Here is an 18,592-nt window from a genome sequence, read left to right as displayed (position 1 = left end):
TGCATAGGAAGCCTGAACACACAAACACAAACATTAAATTGAATCCAGTTTCAACAGTATACTAAAAAAAGCATAAATGCATGAAAAAATTAAAAAAGACTGAAAGAAGATGTATTTCTTTAAACGTCTCTATAAAGTACCTGACAAAGAATAGAATATTGTGCCATTCTCCCCTTCATCAGGGTCTTTGGCTTGCAGTGTACCCAGTACAACCCCAGAAGGCTGACCTTCCGTCACCTAAGGGTTAAACAACCAGATTTTAAGTGCAGCACTCTATGATAGCAATTTATTTTCTGCCAAACAACATTTGTGCTCTTTCAACATTACCTGAATTATGATGTTTTTCCCTGACTGACTGTGGATGAAAACAGGGTCGTTGTCATTTTCGTCCAGTACAGTGATGAAAGCGGTGCCTGTGGCGCTACGAGGGGGTGAACCTCCATCTTGTGCCACCACCACCAGCTGGTAACTAGACTGCTGCTCTCTGTCCAGAGTCATCCTTGTGCTGATCTCACCTGGGGACACAAGTAGATAAATGAGAGGGATTTTATGCACAGGCACAAGTCCACTGGAATAATGATGAGTCTTAAGAGCCAGGCGGCTTTGATCAGTGACACATAAGTAATAGACATGAACAGTCTGCAGATCTGTTCGTACACAGACGGATACACGTTCATACACACAAACAGAAGATTTCTGAAAGGTTGGCAGATGCTCTAGAGACTCAAAACTCTGCTAGAAGCTGATCACAAATCAGAGCCCAAGTCTCCACCTACGGACTAGAAGGCTCAGCAGGCCAATTAGAACTCAGCAGGATGCTTAGTGCTGCTGTCACCGTGATCTAACTAATTTATGACAGTGGCAGAGGGGCAACCTCCGTCTCTCATCTTTTAGAGATGTCTCTCTGAGTTGACTAAATTGTGTTTTTCCACATGCTTTTCATTCATGAAAAATGAATTTTTTGGGTTATTTGAGCTTAGTTTGACTTAAACACAATTTTACAGACACATAAAATAGACATAATTAAGCTGATCAACTTAAATTTTCCAGGTCAAGCATGTGCCAATATGTTCAAAGGCTGATCCTCTGCAAAGCCTTGGAGATCAATTAAACAAATAATATCAGCTTCCTTTCTTTTCTTATGTTATCTCCACTGTGACTGGTGAACTACTGTTTTTGCATGCCTGTTCTATTCTTTAGGCGTTTCTCTTTTTAAAAAAAATCCAATTTTTATGCCTTCATTACCTTTTTTTTGTATAAATATGCATATTTATATGGTTGCTTATTAAAATTAAACTAATCAAGCCACATTTTAACACTTAACTCTGACTAATCTCAGTGGATAAAATTTTCAGTTAACCTGTGTGGGTGTTAATCTGAAAGTGACGGTCAGGATGCAGAAAGCGGTAAGCGAGGCGTCCGTTGGGGCCGCTGTCGCGATCTGTGGCCAACACGTGACCAAAGCCTGTTCCCGGAGGCAGGTTCTCTCTCACAGCCATGAAGACCCTTTCCTGCGTGAGCCGAGGGGAGTTATCATTCTCATCAGTCACCGATATCCGCACTGTGGCACTGCCTGTCTTCTTTAACTGTCCATGGCCTGTACTGGCTAACACTGTCAGGAGGTACATGTCCTTGACTTCCCTGTCCAGGGCACTCTTCACAAACAGCCAGCCGCTGTCTGCAGCAATGCCAAAACCTGCAGCATCTCCATCTGGACGTAAATGATATGCCAGGGGACCAAAGAGGCCAGAGGTTGGTGTTTCTCTGTTCAAAGCTCTGACTTGGAGAAAGCGTGTGCTTATTGGAGTTCCTTCTTTTAATTCAACGCGGTATGTGAGGGTATCAAACACAGGACCCTGGTCGTTCTCTGCCTGGACATGAACCACGAGCGTGAAGGTGGCACTTAGCTGGGGTACTCCACTATCCTTTGTGATAACCTGGAGGTCATAACGGGGGGTATTCTCATAAGAGAGGCTCCCTACCAATCGAATCTCTCCACTGCTGCGCTCTACGCTAAAAATCCTCTGGAGTCCATTTGAAGAAGAAAGGTCAAAGGTGAGTTGTCCATTGATTCCTGAGTCTCTGTCCTCAGCTTGGACACGATAAACCACTGTGCCCATTTCTGTATTCTCTGGCAGCAGCAGGGACTCTGAGGATGAGGGCAGGAAAACAGGTGGGTTATCGTTGACATCAGCAATGGTAATGTGGACACGGGTCTGGCCAAAGGCAGGAGGGTTGCCGCTGCGGGCCTGCACCTCCAAATCAAGAGCTGATTGGGCTTCGTGATCCAGGGGAAGACTGGTCCTTAGGGCCCCGGTGTCAGGATCAACTGTGAAGTAGCCTGCAGGGTCTCCAGAGCTGATGGTGTAGGAAATATCTCTAGAGGTGCCTGACAAGGGAGAAAGATGTAAGATTACAAATTATAACTTTTTTTAGTTTTTTTCTACAGAAGAAGTTTCAGATTTAGGTGTCTGTAGACCACACCTGTTTTACTGCTGGCCTGGACGATTCCCACAACAGTCCCGCGCAGGACATCCTCTGACACGGTGAAGTAATACTGAGTCTTTTCAAACACAGGCGGAGCCACTAAACCTGCCACCACACTAATGTTAACTCTGGCATTCACTAAGGCAACAAGACCACCACCATCCTGAGCAGAGATAACCATTGGAATGACAGAGTTGGCCTTCCCATAGACAGATCGAGACAGTGAGATCACACCTATAAAAGGATTCAAAGACAATACATTAACAGGCAATTTTGACACCACACAAGATCATAAATTGTTTGAATTATTTCTATAAATCATTATAAAAGTCCAAAGCAGGAATGGGAAAAATATTTACACCGACCTGTGTCTTTGTTGAGAGTAAAGTATGGAGAAGCCCCTCCAGGCACTGTTTTGTATGTAATTCGCCCATTTTTGCCTGAGTCTGGGTCATAGGCTGTCACTCTGACAACAGATGTCCCAGGGGCACTCTGTGTGCTCAAACTAACAGCATAACTGAGAGGGTAGAAAGCGGGTCTGTTATCATTAATGTCCACCAGATCTACCCTGACATAGGCTACTGAGCTCAGTCCACCCTGCAGAGGAAACAAAAAGCTCTTTTGTTATACCTTCACATATTAAATCATGAACAGTAAAAACATACCTGAAAGCAGGATTTAGGCCACATTAACAGCACACATAGACCACATTAATGGTGGAAGTAAAAACCAGCAGTAAACCCAGTTAAGATTTCGATGTATGGCGTAGCCTCTAAAATATAGTCCCAGGAGGTCCGCGTAGGGACACAGATTGATAGTTTCCCTTGGGAAAGAGCAATATGTCATGACCCGTGGAGGGTGAGAGGGCTTGCTGCAACCCAAGTCTGTTTCATAGCCTTTTCATTTGCAGAAATACAGTGCAGGCTTTTCATTTGGACCAGGTGGCAAAAACGAGGAAGGCGGCAGTCCAACTTGTTAAAATATTACTGCCTGACAGTTGAGGTATTTTCCTTCTGATTGCTTTAACATGCCCGCAGTAATTTTCTTTCATTTTTAACTTTTTCTTCTTTAAGTATTTTTTGGCAGTCAGTGCACAGGATGCTGTACTAACTTAAGTCTACCTACCAAGGAGAACTATTCAAACTTTTTTTTTTTGGACAACTCAAAAACTCAGTTTTTTCCCTGCACAGTTGGCCACATCTCTGCTCTCCTGTCTATAAGAAAAGCATGGCTGCTGTGTTTATGGGATTATACTGCAGCTCTGTGGATTCATGATTTCAAAGGGCGGTGGCTTACCCCATCTACTGCAGTAACAGTAAAGTCGAAGCTGGCCGGCCCTTGATCTCTGTCTAGTGCAGCAGTAGTGCAGATCTGGCCAGTCTCCTTGCCAATGGTGAATTGAGAGGGAACAGCGCTGTTAATGCCAGAGCCAAGAGAATAGGTAATCAAGCCAAAGGAGCCACTGTCTGCATCTGCCGCAGTCACCTACAGAGAGGAAAACATGCTATGGGTTAAACAGTCCAACATTGCACATTACAATTAAAATTTATTAAGTTGGAAGGGGAATATTTCACTGGATAAACTCAGCAGTTTCCATATTCAATTACATTACTCTAAATCCTCATTAGATCAAAACTAATTTCTATTAGTTGTAGTTGTAGTCAGGGCAATCCACAAACTGAAACAGGAGCACCATACCAGGTGCCTTTGAAAGCATCTTTGGATCCGTTCTTTGTTGTTTATCTGAGCCAGAACATGAGCCAAACAGGCCCTCTGGCAGAAAGAGCTCTGAGGGAATGAAGGGGGGGTGGCAGGAAGGAGGATGACTTCTACAGGCTCTGGGAGGCCTGCCAGTGGGAAAAACTGCCTGCTTCTAGAGTAGTGTGTGTCTGCAAAGGACAGTGACAAGAGCGACTGGGCAATGGTGGGATACCACACATTATACTTTAGTGCAACGCATTATAACCTGATGTGATGTCCCGCTTGCAGTCTGGTTTTAATAATGCTGCACATTTAGAGAAGGATAGAACCACTGGAGCTATAAAAGCAGCTCCCAAGCCATCAGCCAAGAAGCCAGCTCAATTACTGTTGGATCTCCCAAGACAGCACAAGGCAAACACACCAATCAGATCAACCCCTGGGTACGAGCAGCTTAATTGTTTGCAAGTGTTGGTGCTAGATCACAGATTAGAGTAGGGTTAAACCTCACAAGTTGATTAGAATTCTTCCTCCTTCCATGTTTTATAAATGAATCCTTATAGCAAAACACTAATTGGAATAAAATTGAGCTCGTATCATGGTCTGGTGCTCCAACGTGTAGCAGCAGGGAACCTCATCTGTGAAAGATGGAGCACTCATCAGAAATATTGCCAAGAAAAATAAGGCAAGCCATGGTTATTATCAAATCCTGACTTTTAAAAAAGATGTTACTTGTATGGCTGTGAATGGATGGAAATCATTCACTTGAGGTGATGAAGGTTTGTCTGCAATAATTTAGCCTTCATCTCTTTCCTGAGCAGATGGCAGACGGGGGACTCAGCAGAGAGCCCTCTTGACTGTAACTCCTAACAGAGGGTGAGTGGGGTGTTGGAGTGAGAGAGTCGTAAGGCTGGCAGAGATGCAAGCCAAAGAGAAGAAGAATAATAAACCACACGAGGAAAGGGGAAACCAAGAGCAATACGAGAAAAGCTACTCTTTTAACGTGCAAAGGCTGTTGCTTACTTTTTATCATTTAGCAAGGGGGGCAAGTTATTTATAACAACCCCAAAGATTTATGTGTTTGGTTTACTCATATTTGTGTGATGAGAGTCAGCTGGGGGGAAACTGAAGGAGCACCTTGGTGTGAATACCTGAATGCTGTTAAAGAAAAAGATAGCAGATATGCAACAAGCGTTTCCCAGCAGATCTGTGAGAACACATTTCCTCTCTTGTGACTGAACCTTCAACAACCTTTACTGATTGTAGAAGCTATGATTTTTTTCCCATTTTGAGAAAAACCTTCTATAAAAACTTTTTTTTTAAAGTACACCTACATACAGTGTATGAAAAAGAAAGAAAAGACAAGAAAAAATGCTTTCGGTAAGGTGGCAACAGGAGCTTTTTTAGTCTATTCAGGCTAAGCAGCAGTTCACAATGAAATGAGGCTGTTTTTTGAGTTAAAAAAAATACCAGCTTGAGTAAAGTGCAGTTGTACAGTGTGTGCTATCGAAATACTTTTTTAAACCATGAAAACAACCTGTTCCTTGAGTTAACTCTATCATTGGAAACATACTGTAGATTACAATTTCACTGCTGTGCAGGTTAAATGATGCAGAAGGCCGTATGCAAAAATAAATTGATAAATAAAATAACAGTGAGCACATCACTACATATAAGCATGATTCATGAACCTGCAGAAGATCTATAGAAATGAATAATTAAGCCTAGAGATCGACCAGACAAGTACCAAACTGGCTAATTTCTACAAACCAGAGTAATGAGTAAATCATAAAAAATAAGTGTGGCACAATAAACTGGGTAATTGAAACCCTTACTTACAGTATTTTACAGTTTTTACAGTTGTTTGTTGCATGAGTGCACAGCGGAGGGGCCGGTCACGTTAAGAGATTTGATTGGGCAATCCCAGTGTCAGTAATGAAAATGAGCCAGTGTGCTGCTGTGGCCCATATGCCCAAAAGTGTGAGAATATATCCTGTAAGCCAGTTTACCAGTCCACCCTGGCTTCAAGTATGACTGATTATGAGCTAGTCCATTCCATGTACAGTATGCCCAACACGTGCAAGGTGTACAAGGTGGGAGGGGGAACACTACAAAAATGTTTGTAACAACAAACCTAATGAGACATTTAAATCACCTTCACTGAGCTGAAACAGAAGTTTTAAAGAAGCTAACAAAGGTAGCCTCGGTATGAGCAGTCAAAGGATCAAAACAGTGAGGAGTGACAAAGAGGAAACGCTTGATGTCCTGTTATCTTGTGAACTTATAGACAGAGTGGAAAATTATTTAAGTAACTGACATTTGTTTGTTATATAAATCTATTGCACCTGCTTTGGTTTGGCAAGGTAAAATTTAATGATTTTCAGTCAGTTTGTTCTTCTTTCCAGTCACAGAGCTTTATTGTTGTTTCAGTGAGAGATGATTCTGTAACTTATTGCATTTTGGGGGAAATTGCAACGCTAAGTTTAATTTTCTTTTATGAAAATAATATTTTGCATTTTAGAAAAGTTGGGTTTTGCTTGTATTTGCTGTCAGTTGCAGCTCTTAGAAAGTAAATAAACATGTTTATTGCCTGATACAGTAATTTCTGTGGATTATTACTGTACAGGGGTGATTAAAAATTCTCTTTAATTTTCTATTATCATTATTTTGAGGCTTAAAGTTTTTATCATTAGAGGTCATTAGAGGCATTTTAGTACCATGTTACATGCCATTAATTAGCCAGTACCATTGAGCATGTAATCTGTGGTGTTTGCTAAAAAAGTCACTGATTACAAACTAAAAATAAAAATAGATTAAGATAATGAATAAGCCAGAAAACATCAGACAAAATTAGATTCAAAAAAGTAATAAATAAAAGCCTTTTCTTTTGGAACGCTGCATAATGCTACACTTCTGCACTGGTGTCACAGTGAGGAGTCATGCATTATTCATACTTGTTTATGTCCCTTTCATGCATTCTTGGTTTAATTACCATTCTATTCTAACCTTTTGTACTATATATAACTTCCAGAAAGCAGATTAAGGCTTAACCGCAACCACATATGCATATTGTAAATTTTAAAACTGGTAACCAGACAAGTCATTTAACATCTGCTCGATATAAATAGGAATCCTCCACCCAATGCACATAGAAAAATACCAGTCTCCACTATGTTGTATCCATCACGAATATCAGGTGCCGCTGTTTCAGTTTCCCACTGACTTTGTACCCTCTCCTCTGGAGTGTATAGGTATTACACAAACTTTATTTTTATTGGATTAAAAGTTCAAAAGCAAGAGTAAGCTTAGATCATCACCAGCAGCCAGCAGTATTCTCCCTACACTTTATGTATGTGAGTGAGGCATGATGGGAGCTGTCTTATCAGCAGGGGAAAGGCAACGTTTGGCTGAGTCCTTACTAAAACAAGCTGGAGAAATCCAAAGATAACTGGGGAACTTTGTGGTTCTCCCATCAGATTCCAGGAGACTTCCAGAGGAGACTTTCTGACTGACTGACTGGCTGTCCAGTCAAGAGAACAGAACTCACAGGAGAGAACATGATTTTGTATATTTATGTATAACATGTCCAAATGAAATAATGATCTTGAGGCTTTTTCCTGCTCTATTGTTTTCTGGGCCGTCTAATATCCTAACACTGCGGTCTGGGAAAGAGCCTGGCCTTTATATTCTTTTCAGAAGGCCAGGATTTGGGTGATTTCTATTTTTAGATGTGAAATTTCCCAAAATGCCTTTTCTAATCATTGAATGTGGCTTTTCAGTTCTTGATCATAAATGTATGAGATTAATGCAAACATATGTATGTGTGACCTTATTTGTCCATAGCTAGTGCTCCCTGCTCCACCTTCATTGTGCAGCCATGCATAAAAACCACGCCGTGGAAAGAACTAGTGCAAAAACCAGTGAGTAAGTGAATGATGCAAAGCTGGGCCTGCTGAAGCCAACAAGGGGTGAACTGAAGGCAATGTAGTTTTTATTCACGCACCCCGTATTTTAGAGTGCCCAGTCAAACAAATCCATCTCACGTATTCCTCAGCAAAACCAGCCAATCAGGACCGCAAGTCTGCCAATCCAAACAGGCCACAAATGACGGAGTGTGCATGTAAATGTTTGCCAACTGGGAAATCATCACACACATCAATCAAACTCTGCATGCACAAGTCCTGTGAGTGTACCTTAGATGCGTAAGCAAAGACACAAATGTACAAACATTGGGAATAAAGCGATTGCTCATCACAGTCTCGTGATGCCTGCAGAGCAAGACAGCAAGATCAAGTTAATTCTGAACTCCGATGACATCAAACTCCAAATATTTTTTTGTATTCTCTTTGTAAACATACAAAACAAAGATTAGTATGCAGCAAAACCAGCAGGGGCCCAAATTAAACAAAATACAGCAACAGTTTTAGAAAATACTGGATGACATTTCTAAATCTCTTAAGCTCATAGTTATGACTGAGCTTTCTTTTATCTTTCTGGAGTAGTGCTTTTGCTTACATATGTTGGCCAGACAGTTGGCGTGGGCTTAAAGAAGTATTGTGTGGATGTTAAACAGGAAAAAGTTTTCATCCTTAGGTTTAGAATAAAGGGGACCTTGTTTAGTGAATGATGAAGATTTATAAAAGGTAAGGGAAATTAGTACTCCACCCACTACATAGATTTCAGCAGGCATATTTATGATGTGGAACTTTCAGAGCAGTGACGCCGCAGTTTCTGACAACCCGGTGAGATTTAGAACAATATTAGACCCAATCACATGCATTTTTCACCAAAACATGGTGAATTTCATTCAAAAATAATATTCAATGACAGCTGTACAGGCATGATAAGTTAAGCTCGTAATAGCAGGACTCACACAGGAGCAATCAGCAGGGTAATGTGATAGATTGATAAAGTGACAAGGAGCTCATTAAAGACAGCAGAGGCAAAGAGGAAAGAGTAGGCTCAAAGAAGTAAAACGAGTGGGTGAGCTGTAGAAATCTGGACTGAGAAATGCTTTGAGCTTTCACAGCTGGTGCGAAGCCCTGCACACTGCTCTGCCTCTATTGTCCTGGCATCACTTCTGAAGAGAGCAGAGATGAGGAAAACGAGGTGGAGACCTCCTAAAGGCCTCTCTCAATAGCCGCTTAAGTAGCAGATGGGCAGGTCAGGGACTTTGTGACATGTCCCCCACCACACCAAAGAGCCAGACAAAGACCACACCCGGGCAGTGGAAGGAAGAAGCCCGCTCACTGTTGACAAATATATCAAAACTCTAAACATTTGTAGCACAGACTGTACCGTCTGGATTAGGACCAACCATATGTGAAAGATTTCAGTGATTACTCATGAGACAAAAAGCTGAAACCTTCACAGCATAGTTTAAGACATGTGTAAGGTCTATAAAATGGTGACATTAAATACTGCCAAACTGTGGCCTGTGACGTCTAGCTGTTTTTGTGTAAGTGTGATAAAGGCAATGAAATATATCAAGTATCTCAGAGTATCATCCATATTGCCCCATTGTGTTCCACATATGTACACAGAGAAGGTCTGAACATGACAAAGCAGGGCAGAAAACATGGTGTCCCTAATACACTGCAATCAGGGTACCATACTGTAAAGCTGCAGCAATGCCAGGACCGGTTAAATGATTTGTTTTAACAGAGGAGTTGCCGTCCTGTGTATTTTAAGCATTTTGGAACTTGTGTAAAGTTAATAACAGCTCATAAACTGATATTTCATCAGTACAAATATTTGTCTTAGTGCTGATTCAACAGTAAAGATAAGTGGTAATCAAAGATATCAAGAGTCACCCTCTGGCAACCATTAATATCCACACTGAATTCAAAGAAATAAAACTGTCCTTTCACTGTAGTAATTGGTTCCAACTGCCCTTGCAGGGGTAATGAGCCAAGAAACACCAACAGCCTCCAAGACACCAGTGCTGATGTAGGAAAAAAGCTAAATAGTGACTTGAAGAAAGTGTAAGACAAAAGTCTGTAAGTGGAGCTGAAGGATTAATACCCAGAACCACATGTTTAAACCTCACTGCTTTTGCTGTAAAAAGTAAAGAAAAAAATGGGCTGGAAGTAGATTCCTTTGACAGCCGCACAAATTGCATTGTAGTAGGAAGGACTTTAGATACAACGCCTTGGGAATAATGTTTTACATATACTCCTAATTATTATTATGCCTCAGCATCAATGTACTGGCACCAACATTATCAAATAGTTTTATAATTACGCACAACAGATTTATATACTTTTATTCATTACTAGCATTTGAAATTCACATAACATTCAGCATTACTGCATGACTTAAACATGAACTATATCCAGATATGCTGTCTCTGTCCAGATGCACATAAAGAACATCTGCTATACTGGGTATCCCAGTAATACACAGTATAACTGTCAAAGTCAGTAACCATCTTAATCACACCAATTTCTCCCCCCCAAAAAATATCATGCTATTTGCCAGTTGCCAAGTCATATAATCAAGAACTATCCTTTCACAAAGGTAATAGGTTCCAACTGCCTTTGAAGGGGGAATATATGAGCAGACGAGAGTTGCAGATGATGATTAACATATTTCTTTTACGCATGCTTAAATGTAAACATGACAGGTAAGCTTTGAGGTTACTGCAAAAAAACTGAGAAATTTGTGTTTAATTGGTTTGCAGCAGTGAAGCAGTATTTTGCCAGATTATGGCTCTAACTGGGCCTACTTTTATACTCTCTTAGAAAAAAGAAAGAAAAAACAGACGAACTGATTTCCCAATCAACAGTGGTTCCATGAAGTGCTGCTTTTTATCCCTGTCTGAGTAAAGCACAGAGAGGGATAAATGTGAAGGAGCTAGGTTCAGGGCAGCAGGTTACTATATTGCATGGAGCACATAGCTGGCAAAGGAACAAAGGGGAGGGATATAATGACACTTAGAGCTAGACTGCAGACAAGGGAAAAGTAAAGTTTCTGAGTCTTTCCTACATCACTCAGTATAATACTAAAGTACTTAAAGCAGGTAAGTTGAGACATCATAACACAAGTTCTGTCCGTAAAGCAGGTAGAAGTCACGTCTCCAAAAATCCCATGTAATTGTAATTTTCCAGAGATGAGTTGGGAGCATCCACATTCCCCAAACAAATTTTGTTACTGGCAATGTATCTTCTAATCATAGTTCTCTTACTTGAGCAAGCCTCATTTCTTTATATTTTACCTCCTTAAGTGATAGTTCTCCAGGCTTTTTGAGGGTCTTTCAAAGATCTCTTTGGGCATTGGCTGCTTTTTCACTCATTTTTTAGTCCATTCAATGTACCTGAGTGTTTTCAGAGGAATGTTTGTTTGTCAAGACACTTACAAGTACAGAAAAAGCACCAAACTTAAGGGGTGAATCACTGCTGTGTCTATACATAATGACAACATAGCAAAGAACCAATTTTAAATTGCATCTTTAGGCACTTTATGGCTAGCAATCGTTTACAAAAACACATAGTTTGCTCCAGATTCTTTAGCTGAATCTATGAAAAATGCCAAGGATAACACAGTTTGACAGGCATAAAATTTTATTTTTTCACCATGGTGATTCACAAAGAGCTATTACCCGAGTGTCTCCTGGACAAGTGGAGAACAAAAGAAGAAGTGGCAGGCCTAAAAAAAATATCTACAGCAGATAAATAGTATCTGAAACAGGAAAAAAGATCCAGCAAAGACAGAAACTGAGAGATGCATCTGACACTTCAGTTGAAGGACGGAGGACCTTGTCTACTGCTCAGTTTAATCACTTCAGTGTCTGAAAAACTGCCTGCCACTAGCTGCCTTGGAGATACTGTGGATTTTTTTTTTAAATAAAATGATTCCATAGTGTAGTGGTTAACACATTTGCCTAACAAAGGAGCATCTAATGTTGGCTGAAGGCTCATCAGAAATGGTCTGGGTGGAAGGGTGGCTGTCAAGAACACATGCTTAAGGAGGGAAAATGGAGAAAAGGTTGAGCTATGCCAAATTACACAACACCTGAACTGAAAATCAGTATGATTAGGTCTCATGGAGTGATGAATCTGTATGGCACCATAAAGGCAAGTAAATATCGCAGCATAGCACTTTGTACCTACAAAATATAGACTTTTAGATTACTTAGTATAAGAAAAAAAGAGAACAGATACTGCGATTGCTCTGGAAGAAAGCACGACTGCTGACCAGTAATGTTTAAAAAATAAATCTTTTATGTGGTATTATAATTCTAAAAACTTACCCCACAAGACTCCACAGAGTTTCAAAACATAACTCCTAGTAATCAGGTCAAAGCTTAGGATACATTATCATAAATTTGCCCAAATGAAACTCAAATAAACAAGTACCCTTACAATGGGTAATTTTTCCTTTTTTTATTTATAAAGAAGGAATCAAGCAACATAAGCAATGTAGAGTCTAAATAAATAACAAACAAAAAAAAACTTGCAATACCCATATTTTATATTCAGGCACTCTTTGTACTTTGCAATTTAGCAGTTGTGAAAAAAGTTCAGTTGTTAGGTGGCCTACATTTTTTTTCATTAGCCTTTCCTTTAAAACTGAAGCGTCTGTCTTTCATCTGGACCTCGCATCTGGAAGTCATTAAGCGTCTAACCATTTAAGGAGAGACAGGTTCCAAAAAAGGCAAAACGAACAGAGAGGAGAGGTATTATGCTGCTGAAGAAAAAAGGTACAGCTAATAGAAATGAATGGAAAGGGAGGGCTATTTAAGAACAGACATGCAATACTATTTTTCAGCTTTTAAATCATGTGTGCGAGTTAATACGCTAGAAACTCAACACAATAATGATGACAAAAAAGTCTGAGGAAGTATGCTAGGTACACACCGACAGCTGCCCTGTAAAAACTTTCTGCACAGTTCTACTTTGTCTACAAGCATATCCAAGGTTGTCAAGAAGAAATGTGACTCCATTACTTTGAAAATTGTTTTAAAGTGTTTTTTAAAGCTACTCCTGTGTGTACTAACCTATCCAGTGAGAGCCTTGACCCCAAAAGTTCAACTGAGAAATTTGATTTGTAGTTCTTTTTCAAATTATATTCTGAATAAAGTCCACTCTCAGTGAAAAGGAACTGTTTTCATTAAAATTTGAAAAGCAATGTGTGAAAAGGTTTGTGCAAATTAGTGGGAAGGGCCCACGTGCCAAACTTGCTGCTGGCCTTGATTTAGGCTTAGAAATTGGGAGGAACTTTGAATTTTGTGCAGCTTTTGCCACAGCTTGCAAACTTATTCCACATGATAACACAGACAGCTTTCGGAGGAGGCTTTACACTGGCAAGAAAAATAAATGTGACAAAAACTTTGCTGGATGGGTAAGCATGCTGCTGGTGCGGCATTAACCCCTGGCCACCTGAAATGACAGAGGCTCCATCTGAGGGGCTCCTGCTCAAGACATTAACTTGTTTATTTTTCCAAAGGTCAAATGTGAGAAACAAACCTGCCTTTTTTTTGTTGTTTTTTTTGTGAATGCTGATAACTGGTTAGTCGCCTTTTAAATCACTATGTTGACAAGTTAACTGGAGGAGCTTGTCTTCTACTTAGTTTCATTTCAGTGGCTGTGAAATTGTTTGCCACAAGCTGCTTTGGAGATATTGTGGATTTAAAAATAAATGAATTGGCTCTATAGAGTAGTGGTTAACACATTGTATAATGAGGACTATCCAAAATCTGTGCCAAATATGTGGATCCAACCATTGTGGCAATCCCTTATGGATAAGGGAGTAGCCAAAAGAAGCTCTTATTATCTTTTGATCGACTAAATGCAAAAATAAAATTCTTAAATGAATCAAAATTTGACTTATTCAGCAGTAACATATATGTAAATGGATTGGTAATTATATAGCACTTTTTACTGCAAAACCTCATTCAACCATCACACACACACACTTTGATAAAGTGCTTTATTATATGCCTAAGCAACTTTTCTAATATTCCCACACACACTCACACTCCAGTGAATGCACCAGTGGCCCCTCGGGGTTCTTACACAATGATACTGTGACAGGCACCTCAAACCTCCAACTTTCTGTAGACAGCCAGCTCTAGCTCCAAAGCAGACTGTATAGTGTGGTGGATGCATTTTCACTGAATTGTGTAACCCCTCAAAAAAATTCCCCTAGCGAGCCAGTTAAACAACCAAGACCTTCTCAAGGTCCAGTTTGGAACTGATTCTGGAAGCTTGCTGAGCAGATTCACTCTCACAAGACGAGAGGAGGTGACCTTACATCAAACACCCACAGTGAACCCTGTCAGGCTCTCGCTTGGCTCTGTTTCAGCCAGTCATCCCTTCCATAGTCATCCAATAGCAGTGCTGAGCTCTGGTCTGCTGAGGCAGACCAGGCGGCGGATTGCAGGGCCTGAGTAGGTGGGAGGGGAACTAATATGAACCATGCACAGCACGGGGGTGCAGGAGTACTGATGTGGGCTAGGCGAGTACTACAGCTGCCTGCAGTGGGTGGGAGAATGCCCACAGAGCATGGCATGCACAAACAGAGCACAGATGCGGTGGCGGAGCCAAATTGGACCTGGTTACCAGAGATCCACGAGCTTATTTGATGAGGTAGATAAAAATTATTCAGTGCTAGAGTCTGTGCTCTACTCTATGTGTGAGCCAGGTCTACAGCACAGGCTGCTACATTCCTCTGATCAAGCTGTCAGAAAATTTGTAAATACAAATGCCAACAAAGACCAGAACCTGCAAAGACCGGAATCTTATAGGCGATGATCTCTTTATCTTTGACGTGGTTTTGAATTTGCCAGTAGAGACACTCAGAGGAAGAACCATGAAACCGCAAACTAATTTTAACCATCAGTGTTTAGCGTAAATCAGAGCATGAATGAATCACAAATAATGGATAACACACTGGACAGATCAGATTCAAACTGTTCCTGTGCACTGGCTGATCATACAACAGATCCTTCTGTTCTACTTTAATAATCTTTAAAGTGGGATTTGAATTTGCTTGAAGAACAAAGAATGACATGCAGATGCTGACTATGTGGCACATATGGACACTGATAAAGACATGTAGCCAAAAATATGCACATACACTTTGTATGTTTTTACAGTATTGTCCCTGAGGCAGTGCTTAAGTCTGCAATCAGAGTAAGACTGGGATTGATTGGTCGAGTTTCTTAGCGCAGCAGAGGGAGCCATACCTGCGGTGTGGCATGGACTCAAGTCTTTTAGTGCTCTGCAGCACCAGTAGGGCTCTAATGAAATACCAAAACTTCATTTCTCAACCGCTTTCATCTTACAGAAGGCAGGAAATGGGAGACGCATAGCAGCAGAGGAGTGAGCTTCCAAAAAACACCGGCATTTTTAGGTGGTTGAATTTTGAGTAAAGGTTTCCAAAGTCATGAAATTTGAAAGATGTTTATTGACAGTCTACTGCCACTGCAATTTCTACCTGAAAACAGTAATTCAAACAGACAGTTTAGAAGGCAGAGCTTGAGCACTATGTTACTGTGCGTATCTGATTATGTTAAGAGTCTAGACCTGTCCGGTTTTACAAATAAACTCAAGGCTGCGAGGTGCTAACGCCGCCTCTCTTATGTGAACGTGCTGATGGCTAGAAAAGCCTACTTTTACAGGAAAATACTATATTTGTAGTAAAACAAGCGCAAATGATTTTTTATATACAGTTTTCGAAATTGTCACTTATTTTACAGAAATGTTTTTTAAGGATCAACAAACTTTATATCCTCTTGTTACTTTGGTGGCAGTACTACACAAAGGGGCTGTTGTCTTAAAAAAAATTGGTACAGGAAATGGCTTAATAGAGAGTACAATATTAACAGATGAGAAGCATGGAGCTTTCATTTTTTCTAAACGTGTTAAGCACTGGCTCCACTTCATGACAGTTGATGTCATTACTCAGCCGTCCAGGCAGGGGCAGTTACACATAATGATGAAGCTGACCGACTCTCCTGCAACTAATTTAACTCAATTATGCTCTCATGCACCAGCATTTCACTTAATGTTTACTTAACTTCTCTGTCAGTCACCCGCTGTCTTAAGAGACTCAAAGCTTCAGTGTAACTGTGCCGAATGTCTGATTGATTTTGTTTAAAAAAATCATAAAAATGTTTGACTTACAAATAAGTCAGCCTGGGCTTAATTAATCAATACGGTGCATGTTTTCACCAGACCATTCTTACACAGCATACGTGACATTTTCAGCATCCTTTTAAGCTGCATGGATCCCAGTTGTCGAACATATTATGTGACTGAGTTTTAATTAATGTGGCTGCCTCCCACGTAAAACAACCAAGTAATCGGCCGTTCATTTGTACTTAGGCGTATAACGTGTAACTTACCCCGCACATTTGTTTTGCCAGTTTTCCAGAGACACTCTTGCTTGTCCTAATGAGTTTTCTGATAATGTGATGACTTCAATCATGCTCGTAAACATTTGAGTATGTTAGTGTAAGCCTGTTGATTAAAAGTAGAGATTAAAACCCAGCTCCGACAAGCACGACCCCTGGAGCCGCTGCTTCGCAGTGCTACTCTCATGCTGTAGTGACATAATCAGTCCCGAGGAAGGAGAACTGGATTGCTCTCTAATGTTGTGCTCTCAAATGCAAGAAAAAGGAGGTGGGGATGTGGCGACGGGGTGAGCCAGGGCATTGGGGTCATGAAGGCCTACTGGAACCATGCATATAAACACACGCTGTCACTGACTGATAAACACTGCAAACAAACAAAGACTGCTCAGGCTGGGCTCTGGCGTGCGAGCTGTTTCTCCAGTAAATTCTGTGTAACTGTAAGCCCTGCGATGAAGCAAGTCATCTTTGGTTCGGAAACACACAAAAATGACAACACTCAAGCGATGCAGATGGTCAAAAGAGCTGCGCCATCGTTTAGATCTCTTTCTTTTGTTTCACTGAGTCGCATAATTGCGAGTCAACACAGATTCATCCGGAGTGGACAGAGAATCATGTACCGATAACCAGATGAGTGCACACAAACACATACGCATTATGTACCGTATCTTTCCAAACAGTTTCCTGCCAAGTACAAACAACAGCTGTTCCTCGCATAAAACTCTGGCTCTGTCAAATACAGATGGATAGAGATACTGGCGGCATGTCATCGTTACACCTTTTATCCTGACGTTAAACTTGCTGGAAAATGTGATAATGAAATTTCCCATTTTTCCACATGCACATAAAACTATGTTATCTCCTAAAACCAGAATACATTGCGTTACATTAGAGCACCTTTACTGTTGGCATGTTCAATATATGTTTAATGCAATATTTGCAAGTTTACCATCTGATGCATTCACCCTGATTCATGAGGAGTTCTTTTCACATAAACTCTTTTGAGCCTCCAAAGCCATAGGTGGGTTTCATTTCCTCGCTTGCATATTTATTTAGTTCTCAGCAAAATATTTAGGTGATAGGATAATTATATTTTATCTTGTATACATGTCTACTCCCCTTCTTCATGTGATTCATTTCAAACAATCCCCTCCGAGTATACATAAGGTAGTCAGTGAGCACTTCAGTTGTTTCTCAGAGCAAAAGAGACTTCCACAGTAAACATGCCCTCCACAAGATTACACTCACGCAAGCTCTTAAAAGGAACACACACAAGTCTGGATCCGACATATTTCATCTATTTGAAAGATAAAAACCTGTTTGGGTTACCCAAAAGCCAAGTTTTGGCCTTGACTTCCCCTGATGATCCCCAAAGTATACTCAAACACACCTCGAATTCACCTCACACACTACTCAAGAGCACTTCCAGGCAAGCCTAAATCAGTTCAGTGATTACATTTCATGCTTTTCGCTTGGTAATGAGACGTGCATAGGATGGGGTTGTTATCATCAAGTGTCTGTATATGTGCTTCAATATTAATTACTTACACAGCTGTTTGAGAGAATGTCCTCTGAGTGAAGTTGGTGGAAAGTGGTTCAGGAATGACATTTTACTCTATCAGTAACATCAGAACGTAGGTTCAAATCTACATTTCTATCTATTGTTTGATTTTAGAATTGCACGAGCATAACAATATAAAAGGATCCACACACCAAAATTGCTGAAACACACATTTTATCTTGTGTTCAAATAATTGTTTTTTAATTAAAACCTTATTTCTTCATGGCAGAAAAAAAGCACTGCTACAGACCTAAAGATATGCAGCTGCTGAGTCTTTGTTTTACCCTGTGAGCATCACAAATAGTTGCATTCATAGTAAAAGTCAGAAGAATCATTAATAGTTAACCTTGCCAAAGAAAAAAGAGATTCTCCATATTTTATAAATGCGATCAATGTGACCTGTTTCCACTTTCAGGCTCTGTGAAATAGTTTTTACTTCCTTTTCTTTCTCTCCAAAACTGATCTCATATTTGGCCTCTAAAGTTTACTCT

The 18,592-nt window shown here is 40.4% G+C and overlaps 1 protein-coding gene across 1 annotated transcript in view; it reads right to left on the bottom strand.

The window, feature by feature from the left end:
- Positions 1 to 18,592, bottom strand: part of LOC116310862 (protocadherin-16-like) — a 77,877-nt gene that overhangs the window by 14,753 nt on the left and 44,532 nt on the right. Inside the window, exons 3-8 of the mRNA XM_031727786.2 lie at positions 3,784 to 3,972; positions 2,853 to 3,084; positions 2,485 to 2,721; positions 1,361 to 2,389; positions 328 to 515; positions 141 to 237 (exon numbers count right to left, since the gene is read on the bottom strand). Coding sequence (XP_031583646.2) covers positions 141 to 237; positions 328 to 515; positions 1,361 to 2,389; positions 2,485 to 2,721; positions 2,853 to 3,084; positions 3,784 to 3,972 — 1,972 coding nt within the window. The remainder of the gene's footprint in view (positions 1 to 140; positions 238 to 327; positions 516 to 1,360; positions 2,390 to 2,484; positions 2,722 to 2,852; positions 3,085 to 3,783; positions 3,973 to 18,592) is intronic.

This window comes from Oreochromis aureus, linkage group 14, assembly GCF_013358895.1.
Source record: "Oreochromis aureus strain Israel breed Guangdong linkage group 14, ZZ_aureus, whole genome shotgun sequence".
In the NCBI taxonomy this organism is placed as follows: domain Eukaryota; kingdom Metazoa; phylum Chordata; class Actinopteri; order Cichliformes; family Cichlidae; genus Oreochromis; species Oreochromis aureus.
The sequence above is the reverse complement of the archived record's forward strand: the minus strand, read 5'-3'. Positions and strand labels throughout refer to the sequence as shown.